Below are 15,619 nucleotides of genomic sequence, written 5' to 3'. Positions count from 1 at the left end.
AATATTTTTTTCTGGAACTTCTGAATAGGTATTTCCTTCTCCCCTAACTAACTTAACTCTAAAGTAAGGTTGTCTGTATCTTGATGGTTTCTCCTTCATTTATGTCTTTCATAAACAATATCTAATAAGATTTGATCCAAAGTTCCAGAATTAAGTCAGTAGTTTCACCATTTATCTGTACAAGGTCACCATCTGACATGAAAGGTTTTGTCCAGTTGATCTCTTCCCAGAACTGTTATGTTTTTATACATATAAACTTATATATAAAGTGTTTGAATATCATGTAGCTTTATTCATAGATGGTTTTCCCAAGAAACCATTGCTAACAGGATTTTGTGGAACATTTTAGTTTTAAGGAGTTGAAAGTGCTTCCTCTTCTGCTGTGCTTCCTATTCACTCTCAACCATACATGTCTGTGTTGTAATGATAGCAGGTGCAAGGTCTTCTTTCACTGTTTTTTATTGGCAATTGGGTCTTCTGCTTTAATCTTAGATCTTTTCCAAGGCTGTTCAAAAGCCGAAGGAAGAAGCCTGAGATCCCTTACAGTGTGGATCTTTAGGGAAGTGTGTTACATCAGAAGTTATATAACATCAGGCTACCGTTCTCTTTCGTTTTTGATACAGCATCCAGAGACTTAACAAGAGTCTTTTGATTGTGTAGTTTGTCTCAGTTTTCTATCAGTCCTCTGTTATGGAAATAGTGAGAGTAGATTTCCCATACTCAAACCCATGTTTTTATTCAGAATTTGGTTATCAGTCAGCATTTCACCAGAACAATGGAATGAGAAAATATACCTTTTAGGATTGAAATTCTCTGTGAGCATATCCTTCTGAATGGGAAGCAGTTTTCTCTCAAAACTGGAAAAACTAGTAGATCCTTGGACACTTATATCCCTCTTCTTGAAGTGAACATAATCTTGCCTTTTTCTGAGACCTGTTGGGCAATGCTGAGAATAGAAATTTTTCACTAGGTCTTTCAGTTTTATGTACTGCCCTGTGCCAAGCATCTTGCATCATCCAGTTCATCCTTCATTTTTGGAAGCTGATTGTCTCCAAAGTATATGGAGCACTGAGGAAGGTAAACCTTTAGTTTAATCTATATTCTTCTTTTTATATGGTTTGCTTATAAGCATCACACCCCCAAGCCTCTGATGGAATAACTAGTTTGAATTACGGGGCTTTTTTTATGGATGTTGTTCAATTAGTGACATGCCTTTTCATACATTACTCTTGTAAATAGCCACAAGAAAGTTATCAGTACGGTTCTCTTGTGTCCAAAGCTGGTAGCAAAGCCCTTCACCAAGTTGCAGGTACCAAGTGAAGCCGTGTTGTCTTCCCCTTTGGTTAAAGAAAGGCTCCTGTCCTGTGTTGGAAAGTGTTCCTAGATATAGTAATGTTATAATAAAATGTGTCATTCCCTACAGTGTTAACAGAAGCACATTTTTCAACATACCAAAACAAATCTGCTGCTGAAAAACCTCATAGAAAATGTTAGTAGAAAATAAAACATCATTCACACGTTAATAAGGAGTATCAGAACAAAGTTCTGCGTATTTAAGGTGGTACTTGCCATCTTAGGCAATGAAAGAACAGCTAATGCTATTACTTACTAACTCTAAATAATATACCATGTTTTGTCATTAGTTTTATCTGATTACTGCCTATACATACCCTTATAGATTGGGTAAAACAATATTATATTATATTATATTATATTATATTATATTATATTATATTATATTATATTATATTATATTATATTATATTATATTATATTATATTATATTATATTATATTATATTATATTATATTATATTATATTATATTATATTATATTATATTATTATATTATATTATATTATATTATATTATATTATATTATATTATATTATATTATATTATATTATATTATATTATATTATATTATATTATATTATATTATTAACGAATTATACCTAAAATATAACTACATAAAACATTATTAAAATTAACCCGATTTATCACTGTAATCTGTTTTAGTGGCCTTCAGAATTGGTCTCTTTCATTCAGTTGTGAAAAAAGGGTATGACCCATAAGCAGATGTAGGAGCAGCCTGAGAAATGCATACAGAAGAAGACTCTATTGTGCCATTTTTTGGTCAGAATGTTTGAAGAATAATCAATATAAACAACAAAATGCTTGGTCTTCAAGTGTCTGCTGGTTAAAGCTATGTTTAAATGCCATGGGATAAGGTGCTCTCTTCATTTTCAGTTAAAAAGACTTCTGCTCTGCCTGCTTCTAAGATGATAGTGTAAATCCTTGTTCTTAGATTTCTGTAACATAAACTGTAGACTCTGCAAAAGCCTTAATTAATACAGTTGCATTTTAAAGGAAAATTTCCATATTAAAGTCCTTGAATATTGAAGTCCTATAAATAGATAATAAAAATTCTACATCAAAATTCTAAACAATTAAATCTTTGGTTTACTAAGAAAGAAGCAGCCAAACTTTTGTCTTGCTAATTTGAAACTTGTCACTGTTCTTTCATTTGATTGTGTGTCCTACTGAATTTAAAAACAAGCACTCTTAGAAACCACTGCAGTCTTCTAAAACTATTTGTTTCTAGGAGAGAAGATGCCATTTAAGTTTAGTTTTGTTTTTTCTACACCCTTGAAATGTGGTTTATTACAGAAATGTCTTGAAGTAAGACCTTGGCTGAAGTATTTTTTATTTTGTTTTTATTTTGTTTTATTCTGTTTATTTTCTTTTATTTTTCATCATGATTTCTCATATTTGGCAATTTTTTTTTGGTCAGCCTTACTGTTCTTATCTGAGTGTGTATGTTAGAATATCAATCTGTGAATTGCTCTCCTCGTGAAAGACCAAAGTGATGGTCTATATGTTTAATGAGGAAAGCTCATTGAAAAGACTTCCAACATTTTTAAAATATATAAAGTTGCCAAAAAGTACCAGTATCAACAATATTCCTGAGGACAAAAGTCAGCCATACTCGGCTAGTATTTCCAAGTCTGTCTCAACAAAGCAGTTTTGCTTAAAGTAACAATTCTCTCTCTGAGAGGCCACTAGGAGAAGCTGTTTCCAAAGTTGAGGGCTGGAAACAATCTGCAGTCAACCCAGTGTCCATCATATCTAATTCCTGTTGGAACTGAAATAGAATCTCAAATGCCATAGGTATTCACAAGAATCTTAATCGTACTATGCATAAAGTAACCTCTTCAAATTATTGTAGGTTTTAACACCTGTCTATAGTTAAATAATAGTAGAGGGTACTCCAAGCCTTAAAGGATTATATCAAATGAGGAAAAACAGTCAGTTTCAAGAAGAAAACCAAAATCCACCACCAAATCACTCATCTTCTCTGGAGTAACTGCTGTCAGGCCAGCAATCTTGCAATATTTTCACAGTAAAAATTTGTTTTAAAATTTTGGTCAACCATTATTTTTCTTTATTATTTAAGTGGCTTATGGTCAGACAACTACTTTCCACTTGAATTTACTAGCTCTAGTTGGTGAGGTATTTATTTCAAATCTCTTTTGATATTTAAGTCTGAGCGAATTAAACAATTTGACTTGTGACCAGAGATAACATTACATCTGTGCCAGTTAGACTGTGATCTAAGCAGGCAAGACAGGCCAAACCAAATCCAATTGACAGAGTTCTCAAAAAATGGAAAACTAATATAAGTGAGAGAGAGAGAAGCCTACTCAGGTTTTGAGTGTTCACTGTTCCACCGAGTTCTCTAATCCTAAAAATAGTTGTGAACAATAAGGAGTAAAAAGAGTGTGGAGGAAAGGAAAATCCACTCTCTCTTTACCTTCTTGAGAAAATGATGTTAAAATGAAAACGCTTCTTAAGACAGTACATCACTTTTCTTGACCAAGTTCTTGTAAGAGGAGTCCCAGGCTGCAACAAGAAAGCTTAGCACTGGTTTTGAATTGAAAAAAATCAAGTCCAAACCAGTATTCATAACATTTGGGATAGTAGGGAAGACACATTTGTTGTTGCTTTTTGTTGCAAAATTGTTCTTGCATAGTTTATGGATGACGTAAACTTTTGCAAACCAAGTGACTGCTTGAGTCTGATTTTCTTGGCAGACACAGTAATTCATAAATAAAAATAGCTAGCTCAAACCACTGTTATTTATTTTATCCAGTCTTCAAAGTAATTAAAGAAAAAAGATGATTAAATTAGTGAGAATTTTGAAACTACTTATCTGTTTTTTCTATCTCCGCTCATCTCAGAGTCAGATACTTTTTTTTCCATGGATTCTTTTTTTATCAGTAGTAGATAGATGTTCCCAAAAGTAGAAAAAATTATCATCAGCACAATATGTCTCAGAATTGTGTTGCAAAAATGCATTTTTATATTGTTCTTGTTGCAATAAGCTTGCAACAAGAAGAAGCAAAGTTATGATTCAGAGTTCATGATATTTTCTAAAAGCACATTTTCAGGAGATGAATTTTTCAGTACTATAGATGGTACAGTTTTCTAACACCTTTTTATCTTGTCCTTCTTTTCTTCTGGGACATCTGCTTCTATGCAAACATCCACTGAAAATATATTTAGCAGTTCTGAAAATTTTAGTTGTTGTCAGCAAGGTTCTTTATGACAACAAACTCAGTGAAGTGACAGGTCCCTGGTACATAGTGATCCTAGCCTTAGTGCAGGTTGACAGATATGACATCCTACTGGCTCACCTTTTTCACTTACTGTTATCTGAAGCCCTAGGTCTTTTCTGACATATATATGACATGCCTCAGTGAGGCTTAATATGACAGAACTATTTGCTTTATCACTCCAGAGCACGATCTCTCCTGACAATAAAATCAGACAGTGCAATTTACTTAAATTTTAGCTCATTCCATCTGTCAGAAGGCTGAGGTAAAGTATCCTGGCATCCATCAAAAGAGAAAAGATAAGTTTTTTGCTCTTTCACATCAAATTTATACAATGGTGTATTGATGTGCCTGGTTACTCCTATCCCCACCATATCTGATTTTTTATTGTTGTCTGCACAATAATTTAAGGAATTCAGGCATTCTTCCCACCTTGACTTGACAGGTCACAAATATAAGGGATTTAAAGGGTGAGAGAATTGTTTATGTCATGACCAGGTAGCAACTTATCCCTCCCAGATTTAAGTATAGTGCAGAAAGTTAAAGTAACCATTTAGGAAAAAGATATTAATAGAATCCTAGAATGATTCTTGGAACATTCACAAAACTTTGTCTTTCTTCATGTCATCTTACTACAATTTTCTCTAGGAACATTGAGATAGTTTTGGAGGGTCTGAAGAAGATACAGTGCAGATCCACTCCTAGTGTCAGGGTCAGAAACTCAGGTGGGAAGCGGTAGCTGATTTGTTACCCTGCAGCCGAAAGTTAAGACAGTAATAACAGGAAGTTTTGAAATACTTCTTTTTAAAGTGTGTTGTATGTGGGGAAATTGTGATTGTATGGCAAAAATACCATTTGGGGACAGTGTATTTAACATTTTTTACTTTTGTCATCATTTTAATATAAATACATTAATAACACCTTTAGGCTAAGACTTTAGACTAATTGTATGCTTAACATACATATCACAGGGCTTATTTTTAATTATTGGGACTTAAATTTGATGTTTGAAAAAATGCCACTTCTTTTGTTTTTTAAAGACTTTTTTGTTGCATCTTTATTGCTGTATCTATATGGAAGTCTTGATTACAGGATGCCATTTGTCAGTATAGGATGAGGAATCAAAATCCATGCTCACCATACAGGGGGCTTCCTAAACATTGCCTGCTATGGCTGTTCTCACAATAGTTTCCCTCTCACCTTTGTTTTAGAATCACTTTCAGCCATATTGTTCCTCTCGGAAAATATATGGAAGATTCAAAGAGTTAATCTACCATGCCAATAGTACTAATTTTCTTGGGAAAGGATATTGTCTACCTTTTGGAATTTTTTGGGAGAGATATATGTTCCCTTGTGTTCATATTGGGATCAGATAGAAACTTCGGACTTGAATTTAAAAGTTCAGCTCAAAGGTTCAATTCTTTGTCTAGTTGCAGTCTGCTCTTTAACAATATTCACAAGTAACTGCTTATCGTTCAAGGTAAGGGAAAAGGGGGAAGGTGCATTAGCACATGTGTTAAATGAAAGCTTTAGAAATAAAGATCATTGTTCAAAGAGGAATCAGCATGAAGACATATCAACAATTATTAAATATTTAATATTACAGGCCAGATGGAATTGGAACAGTATCTGTTGAAGAGAAAGAAAGGTTTGAGGAAATTAAGGATAGACTTTCCTCCCTTTTGGAAAACCAAATAAGCCATTTCAGGTGAGTGTGTAATTTATTCAATGAATGCTAAGATTTTTTTCTGGAAGAATTTTCTCACAGTGTTCAATTTTGGTCTTGAACAAGTAGAGTGAATATAAAATAGTCTACCTGCAAAGAAATTTTCAATAGATTAATATGGAATAATTTATTTACACGAGTGTTTGTACTTAAAATTTGTGTATCGTGTGAGTTGTATTTTTTATGCTAGAAAAGATTGTGCAAGAATATAGGCCTTGCTTTTGTTGATGCTTTTAAACTTGAAACTTTGTGTAACTAACAAAGAAAATTGTCTGAATGACAAGTGACTAAGACATAACTATTTCTGGATTACTATGGATCAGAAAAATCATATGAGTAGAGAACAACTTTGATAGCAGCTAAAAATTTTCTTGATATCTAATGTAATTTTCTTGGTTTCATGATATACTTATCTTTACTAAATCAGCTCAGGGCCATCATCCTCACTAAAGTGTGTCATACTAAGGACTGTTAATACCAGTAAAAGATGTTTAGGGAAGGACTACAAGAAGCAGAGCAAACATTGGATTTCCTGCTAATTTTGTAGCAATTGATGGTTTATGGAGCTTTGCATAGAAATGGCACATAGACCACCAAACCCATTAGTTTATCACACTAAGCCAACCTATCTGCCACTATTCTGTCAATTTAATCCTTGTTTAGACTGTTTGTAGAAATTTTTATCTCTGTATCGCCTTATGACAACCAGTTCCATGGTTTAAATAGTGCTGTGTGAAACAGCTTGCTTTCTTTAGGCGTGGTTGGCTATGAGCTTTTTGAATGCCCCTCTGGTTTGATGAGGTAAATGCCATGTTTTCACTGGCATCATAGGTCACTGGGGATTTTTTTGAGCATAGAGTACACAGCTGTCTTCACTTGGGACTTCATATCTATATTAAACTAAAGAGAGTTAGAATTCTTCTCAGAGAGTATTCCTTTTGTGAAAAAAAAGATCCTTCCTTCCCTTTAAAGATTCTTCCCTGACACATTATCTTTTTCCTGCCTTCCATGGGAGTAAAGAGCTCTTGCAAGAGAAGCAATACAGATCTGTGTAGGACAGACTGCCTCCTACATTCAAGCTTTCGCATGCATGAGACAAATTACAAAATGTACGATAATGTCTAAATAATCTTTTGAGCTGGAACAAATAGAAAACCCCATCACGTCTTCTAGCATACACATTAGAGTTATGTCGATGAGCTTGACCTATATCAGTGACCATAGAATCTTTCTGCATCAGTCTTGGTGGATTTTGAGCAAATTTAGACATCATTAGAAACTCCTTAAGAGCAATTAAATATGTCATTCAAAGACAAATGCCTCCATCCTTCAGAGCACTCTAAAGTTTGCCTTAAAATCCTGTTTAATCAATACAGACAAACAGTGCTCTGCCGACTGAAGAGCAATTGCTATTTCTTTCTGTGAACAAATGTTAGAAATAAAAAAAAAATTAAGCGAAATGTCTGGACTTAAACAAGGATACCAGCAGAATAACTGAAGAAAGAAGAATAGAAAGTGCCCTAGAATCTGAATTTATGAAGCATATAGAGTCACAGTATAGGACAACCTGATAAAGCACTGGAAATAGTATTTTAAATAAAACGTTGACTCGAGAAATGTAAAAAGATCACCACTATCAAGTAACAAATAATAACCTTGTCTGTGAGATTGCTTTCTTAAGAAAACATTGTACTAAAACAACTCCATTTTTCATTCCGTCAAAATTTCTGTGATAACTGTGAAGTGCAGAATATTTTGAAAAATGCATTCAGCAGTAAATATTTATGCAAAGTATGCACTGAATTTCTCTATTTTGGCCTTACTGTTCTAGAATGCCCTGTATTCCTCATCATCAGACAGGCCCACCATCTCCTAGACTGGCTTCCTGCTTTCACTGTCCTTTTTACTGTCACTTGGAGCAGCCATGCTGTTGACACGTGCTCTAGAATATTTCAGAGTCTTTCATGTCCTCCATGTTCAGATAGGTTTTACAGTTTTTAAATGCCAGATTCTCTACAGTAACTTCTTTATCATCCTCATGGATTCATGGATGGGGGGTGTTGGTTGGTTGGTTTATTTTTAGCACTTTGATTTCTTAATTGTGGTATGCATTTGACTTGAGCTCCTACTTTTTTGAATTTTCCCACAGGCTGCTTGTAGGTTTCTTGCTTTTTTGATTGTACCTCTATGGTTTTTGCTTTCATTTTTCAAGTTTTTCATTTTTTCATAGTTCCTATTCTTGAAATTGTATATACATGTACTAAATGTACACGTACTGAATTTTCTTGGCCTGTTCTCTTTTGCTACTCTATTAAATTGTATTGTATTACCATCATTAGTACAGAGCACCTCTTCTCTTGTGCATCTCTCAAACTATGTTCTCTTTGCATTTGAGATGAAATCCGTAATAGTATCTTTTCTTGTGAATCTTAAATTAGCTGTCCAAGGAAGCAATTCAAATCTGTGTCCCAAAATATTGTCATTATATCTTGTCCTAACAAGATATCAGTCAAGTGCATATTTCTAGAGTCAAAATGTTGAATTTGGAGCTCCTGTCATCTCACTTGACATTTCCTAATCACGCTGATCATCCTAATTAGTGTGTCAGTGGTACAGACTTTCAAGAATCATCAGCACGCTTTTTTTTTTCCCGTAATATGTCAGAATTTTTCTAAGCTTTGCCCCCTCTCCATTGCTTAGCATTTCATGAACTGGTCAGCTGTCATGGACAGTTTAACTGCAGAGTGTGTGTCTCTTCTTGCCTTTTCAGAGGTGCACTGAACATTTGCTATGTTCACCTAAGTCACTAGGTAACACCCATCAGAAAAAGATGCTCTTCCATGCCTGCCCGCTGACCCACACATAGGGGAGTTTTAATACTCCCCTATGGCCTTTTTAATTTTCATTTTTGTTGATCTCAGCCTGGCTTCATTATGACTAAGATGCAGTCAGCCCACCCCATGCTGGTGGCTGTCATCTGAACTGTTTCCCAGTTCTTAAGGTTCTTACACCTTTCCTCTCTGTCACCTTACCTACCCCCTGGATTTCAGTTCTCTGCCTCTCAGGCATCAAATGTGGAAGATACAATATTTCTGAGAAAGCTGCCATGAGTGTCTTAGACTTTAACCTCTCTTGCTTGGCTGTGTCAATTTTCTCTCTCGAGTCTTTCCAGAGATAAAAACAAATACTGGAATTCTCGCTGCAGGAAATCCTGTTTTGACCTCATTTACAAGGCTTTATTTTGGCTGACCAAAATGTAGATCTAAAATTTACTGGTCTGAATCCTTTTATCATTAGAAAAGATTTGACTAGTGAAAAACATTAGAATAGGAGGCTACCATTCTCAATGAGTAATATTAAGAAAAAAATAATCTCAGCAAAGTAAAAAATCCTTTTTTCAATTGGGGATATCCCAGCAAGATTTTATAGATAGGATTAAGAGAGGTTGCAGTTGCCTGAGCATTGTACTCTCATTGAGCTGCTATATTGGATCATTCAGTAAACAAAAATAAAAAACAAAGCTATGAATACAATCACTTTTTAATTTACAGAATTTTAGAAATGGGCATGGTTTAAGTTGTAGCAGATAAAATTTAAGATAACATAAAGTGCTTTTCCGAAGTATTTTAATATAATAGGAAAAAATATGGAATATCTGCCAGCATTTATACTCTCCTATATCTCTGGAAACTAAAATATCTGGCATTTTATTCTTGTCTTGATCCAATATTGAAACAAAGTATAATTTACATAATATACTTCATAGCTGCAGTAGCAGTCATGGCTACATAAGAAATAGTGCCTCTTTCCAGGAAGGTGACAATTAAGCTCATCAGAGACCTTTAAATATCCTTCCTAATTGAGAAATTGGAAGTAATGCTCTTTGTCTTTTAGAGTTTTTTTCTGTATTTAGGCCTGAGATGCTGATGGGCTGATACTGCTCTACTATGTATGTACTCCATGGTAGACTACTGAAAAGCCTTTCTACTTTTATTAGTATTTGGTGTATGGGAGTCGTCTGCTAACATAATTTAATGCAAGTTTTGTACAGTTACATCTCAAACTAACTTTGTAACACAGGTTTTATAATTCCAATTTTTTTTTTAATATATTTTTACTTTTTAAGATACTGTTTCCCTTTTGGACGTCCTGAAGGAGCTTTAAAAGCCACACTTTCATTACTTGAAAGGGTAAGTTTGAGAACATATTTTAAATTCTGCATGACTGCTGAGCCTGCACTTTTCTTTTGCCTTCAGACTGTTGAAAGCAGACTCATGTCTTCTCAGATATTTTACTACTGGTTTTAACTGCTCTCTGAAAGGTTCATTTTTTTCTTTCTCAATGTCTTCCACAGAGGCAAACAGCTTTTTTCTGCAAGGCTTATTTACTAGACTTTCACTTCAAGCCACTGTAAAGACACTGTTTCTATTTAATTTAATGCTTACACAGCATTACCTCTAAAGTAGTACAAGTCTACTCTACAGCCCTCTTTTCCTGCTTTCAATGCCTTCTATGCTGCTGATGTTGTCTGTATTTGTATGTAACATTAAAAAGCTTCTATATAATTCAAATAATATTCCATAAATGCATAAACCGAGTCAATTTAAGAAGCAAAAGCTATATGCAGCAAATCTGATATGGGCGGCTATAAATGTAAACTCCTGCCCAGAAAATCCTCTTGTATTGACTGGAAAGGGGAATACCTCATAATGATAAAAGCATCTCAGTCATCTCTGAGGAAAGAGGACTTTAAATTCCAGCAGAGATTCCAGAGGAATTGTATCAGCAGGCGTCTGATGAAGATATGAATTCAAAAGAAGCTTAGATCCCAAGCTGTGTTGCTTTGCCAAAATCTGAGAGGTTTGGTCCTAGAAAATATTAGTTATTCTGCACTGCAGAACACTCCATGGATAGAGATTCCATCTTAGAAAACCTCTGCCATGTTTGAAAAACACATGAAGATTCTGAGTATGTATATTTTATTTCACTTACAATCTCAGTGATTGTAGTGCTGTGTGGATTCCTTTGTGCTATATGAAACATCCATTTCCTCTCACCATTCCTGCTGTTACAAATGGCAATGGTACTATAGCTGGTGCTCAAGCAACACTGCTGTCAGTCTTGACTGAGAATAAATGTATATGCCTATATTTGTGGATGCAGAATGGGTAAGAACCCTTTTATTTTACCTGTCTTTGAAAATTTTCAAAAAAATCAGATTCAGAATAAAAGGTTGTGTATAGTGTATATTCATTTGTTGATAACCCAGAATTTATTAATTAAAAGAAAGCAAGTTAAGACAGATAAGCCATATGTGTGTGCAAGTATGGTAGTTCTGTCTTCTTTGCTGCAATGTCTTCCTAATAGCTTCTCTGTTGCTGAACCTGTTTCTTTTCTACCATGTCCTTCCCCAGACCATATCTCTTGCTTCCCTCATATAACAACAATTTTTAGACATATTGTATGAGGATGTAGCTTGTCTGGGAATCCACCAGAGAAGCATTTTTTAAAGGTTGTGAGTTATCTGAAATTTTATTATTTACCTTAAAATGTGATAAAAACATATTGAGGTTTTTTTACACCTACCTGTTGAAATTTAATGGATTATATAATTAAAGGAAAAATGCAAGTGAATTTTTAACAGTATTCCTTTTTTTATATAGCACTCCAGAGTATATAACGTTGCATTCATATAAAGAGGTATAGATTCTCAGTTTACCTCACTTGCAACAGGTGAGGTAAGAACAACTGGCAGGTTTTGAAAACCTTTATATGGTGTATTCTTCTACTTGTCCGAAATAAAATATTCCACCAGAAGTTCAATGTTTTCCCTGCCTGCTACAGATGACATTTTTTTCACAGCAAGGACATGTTGAATTTGAATAACTTTACCCTGTTGAAGAGTCCATGGTTGTGCAATGGTGGAAGCTTTTCCATAGGTGAGAACAAAGCAAATTTCCACAACCACATCTTTGGTGGTAACCATGATCCAGCCCATCCACGGAATGCTGCTGTTATACTGGTCTTGACATCACCCAAACTAAAAGTGACTGGCAGGCTGCAAGATGCCAGACAGTAGGCAGTCAAACCAGGGTTGAACAGAAACCTTCAAAGATTAATATCTGGTTCCACCAGCTGAAATAGTTCCTTTTTGATTTCTGCCTTTAATCATTATCAGATCTGTAGTAACTTTAGGATACTCTTATCATTTTCCTGTGAGGTTTGGGTAATGATTGTAATCAAGTGGTATAATTGTCTCTGACATAGGTTTTAATGAAAGATATTGCCACGCCCATACCAGCAGAAGAGGTGAAGAAAGTGGTTAAAAAATGTCTGGAGAAGGCTGCCTTGATCAATTACACTCGACTTACAGAATATGCCAAAATAGAAGGTTAGTACAGCAATCTACTGCCAAAATGGCTGTAAAAGCCAACAATGCCTATTAACTACATATTCTAAGAGCAACCTTTTCCCTTTCTAGAATAAACCCCTTCCACAGCAAGGGGAAATGTCTCATTAAAATCTCAGCTGGTGAACTGTGGGGCTTTTTCCTATTCATTGCCTTAATATGCCTCCTGGGACCCTGTTTGAATGAAAGACTAGAACTTCCTAATTTAAGTTGCCCTTTGTTCTTACTTTTGAGTTTTTCATAAATCTAAGAGGTTGTTTATGGGTTATTTTTTATTTCTCTAACTATTTCTAGTAATTAAACTACTGATAGAAAATTCTTTCCTTAGCAGTGTCACTACTATGAAATTTGAAAAATCTGAGTATAGATGCTTTTCTAAAGTATTTATAAGGCACACAGATAGATAAATGTTATTTATTTTTGCTGCTGTGTTGTCAGATGTATAATAATAATCTTATTATTAAAACCTTAATTACATCCTGATTGTCTAAATTAATTAATGGGACAAAATATTAGGTTTGAAGGTAATCAGAAGTTTTTCTGGAATTTAGGTATGTTCTAGAAAGTAAATAATGAAATTAAGTAAAATTCTACAAAAAAAAATGACAAGGATACACAGTTTCATTTTACTATTTGTAATCCTTATGTAGAACAAAAAGGAAATCATAATAGTCTTGTCAAGACACATCTCTTATTCTGTAAAAAGCAAAAAAAGCCTGAGATACGCCTGTACAGATATACTCAGGAGTAGAAAACTGTATGCACATCTATATAACTGCTTTTTGGAGATAAAGTTAATTATAGGGAAATACTGAAAGATGAATTCTGTTTTTAAAAAATGCTAATTTTTATGCATTTTTAATAGCATATATTTCTAGCAATACACTAGAAGAAATAATGTTAGCACAGCAGCAAAATGAAGAAGCTTCATCTGTTTAGCAATATTGTAAAGCCAAGATTTTTTTCATTTCTGCTCAAATTCTCTGAAAAATATGAGTTAACCAATCTCACAAGGGATTAACAAAAGACCCATCTCATCACTATGGCAACCAGTATTATATCATGGAAGTAACAACATGAAACCATCTTAGTAACCAGTTTATCATAATTAATTATGATATCATGTTATGTTAAAGAAAAAAGGATGAATAATAAATCTATTCTGGAAAATGAAAAGAAAAAAATAAGTGTTTTCATTATTTTTTATCTTTCTGTATTCATAAAGGGAATTTTTAATGTTCAGTATTTAAGTCATGTTGCAAACCTGTTGAAAAAATGGGTATAAAAATAGAAATACTTTTTTCAATATGGCAGAAGCTTGCAAAAGATATATAAACTCACTGACAATAAAATGATTTGGAAAACTTTTTTGCAGTGGTGTAAATTCATCTTTTCCTGAGATTTTAAACTGTGGGACTTCCACTGAGAGTAGCAAAGTTTGGACTTTAAAGTATGCACACTGTTAGCACTGCAGTAAGATGTAACAGCACACAAAACTGTTGCCCATATTTTGACTTGCAAATTTCTTTTTGGATTTATTGCCTTTTGATTAGAACACAACTAGATTTCTTTAAGTAGTTTTACATTCATGTAGTTGTAAACTCAAAGCACAATAGATCATTGCATATATAACGAGAAATAAGTTAAGTACTTTTCTGAGAATAAAGTGGAATGCTATTTGAAAGTGAAGGGCTCCAGCATCATAACATCAGAAAATTTAATGCACTGGTTTTCAGTAGTGATGAGACCTGTGTAGGTCCCCTTCTGTACTCTGGCCATTACAAGCGTTCTACGTTTTTATCCATATAAATGTAATAGCTTTCAGCAATAAATTCCATTCTGCTTCTTTGGGTTTATAGAAGCATTATTGTATCTGTGCACTAAAGTTACATTCTTCTCTTGAAAATAATTTATGTTAGTGTATGTATTAAATACTTACTCCAAATTGCATACGGAAAGCATATAGTCCTTGTCTTTATAATATTCCCGAATTTCTCAAAATGTGGCTGTCATACATTTTGGAGATTTTTCTCCTTTGAATATTTCTTCAGTGAACAACATAATATCAGTCAGTCAAAATGTAACTGTTACATGATAATATCAGCTATAGACCAATAGTAAGTACCTAAAAAGCAGATGAAAATAAGGTTCTAGTAAAACTAATATTCTCATATTCTTAGTTTCTTGTATTCTTTTACTATTATTTATGTTTCTAAATTCCGAGACACAATATGAATGCAAGCTCAGTGTGTGAGCCTGAAATAAGGACTATATAGGACTAGTAAATACACATATACTACTTAAAAACATACACCATTTCTTCTTCACCTGACAAAACTCCTCCCTTGTGTGATGCGCTCAAGATTTTAAGAAGATTTTTACCTCTTTATGTGGTATTTTTTCTTCCCTAATTAAATTAAATTAGTTTAATTTTTGTAATGATGTTTTTCTTCTCTTTTTTTTTTTTTATTTAGCAACAGCAGAAAAGGACTCAGGTGATTACTATTTGTGTGCATGTCTGCATGTATTACAGATGTAGTGTGTTGTGTCTGTTGTTTTATTATTTATTATTTTTGTTAATTTCTACAATACCAAGATACTGACCAGAATATTTGTGAACATTAAAATTAATTTTGTTGTAGTATAATCCATGAATTCTTCATTTACACTGATACTTAACTATGCTGTACATATTTATCAGCAATTAAGCTAATTTTCTGGTTTGGAATATGATGCAATTGTAGTTTCTGTGAAAGAGATATACCTAAATGATGGCAGAAAGTTTGTCTGTTAAATTCAAAATCAGTTTGTATATTTAAAGAAATGTAATTTCATAGTAATCAGCAACAATTGTATCTGTTTCATAAGG

The 15,619-nt window shown here is 33.7% G+C and overlaps 1 protein-coding gene across 9 annotated transcripts in view; it reads left to right on the top strand.

Annotated features, from left to right (window-relative positions):
• Nucleotides 1-15,619, top strand: part of CADPS2 (calcium dependent secretion activator 2) — a 288,094-nt gene that overhangs the window by 201,639 nt on the left and 70,836 nt on the right. For 5 of the 9 annotated variants that reach the window (XM_064656125.1, XM_064656124.1, XM_064656122.1 and 2 more), the window contains exons 14-17: nt 6,222-6,323; nt 10,468-10,531; nt 12,609-12,732; nt 15,225-15,245. In XM_064656125.1, coding sequence (XP_064512195.1) covers nt 6,222-6,323; nt 10,468-10,531; nt 12,609-12,732; nt 15,225-15,245 — 311 coding nt within the window. The remainder of the gene's footprint in view (nt 1-6,221; nt 6,324-10,467; nt 10,532-12,608; nt 12,733-15,224; nt 15,246-15,619) is intronic. The other 4 variants (XM_064656126.1, XM_064656123.1, XM_064656127.1 and 1 more) reach the window with 1 other exon arrangement.

The sequence above is a fragment of the Pseudopipra pipra genome, chromosome 5, assembly GCF_036250125.1.
Source record: "Pseudopipra pipra isolate bDixPip1 chromosome 5, bDixPip1.hap1, whole genome shotgun sequence".
Taxonomy (NCBI): Eukaryota; Metazoa; Chordata; class Aves; order Passeriformes; family Pipridae; genus Pseudopipra; species Pseudopipra pipra.
This window is presented reverse-complemented; position numbering and strand designations above follow the sequence as displayed.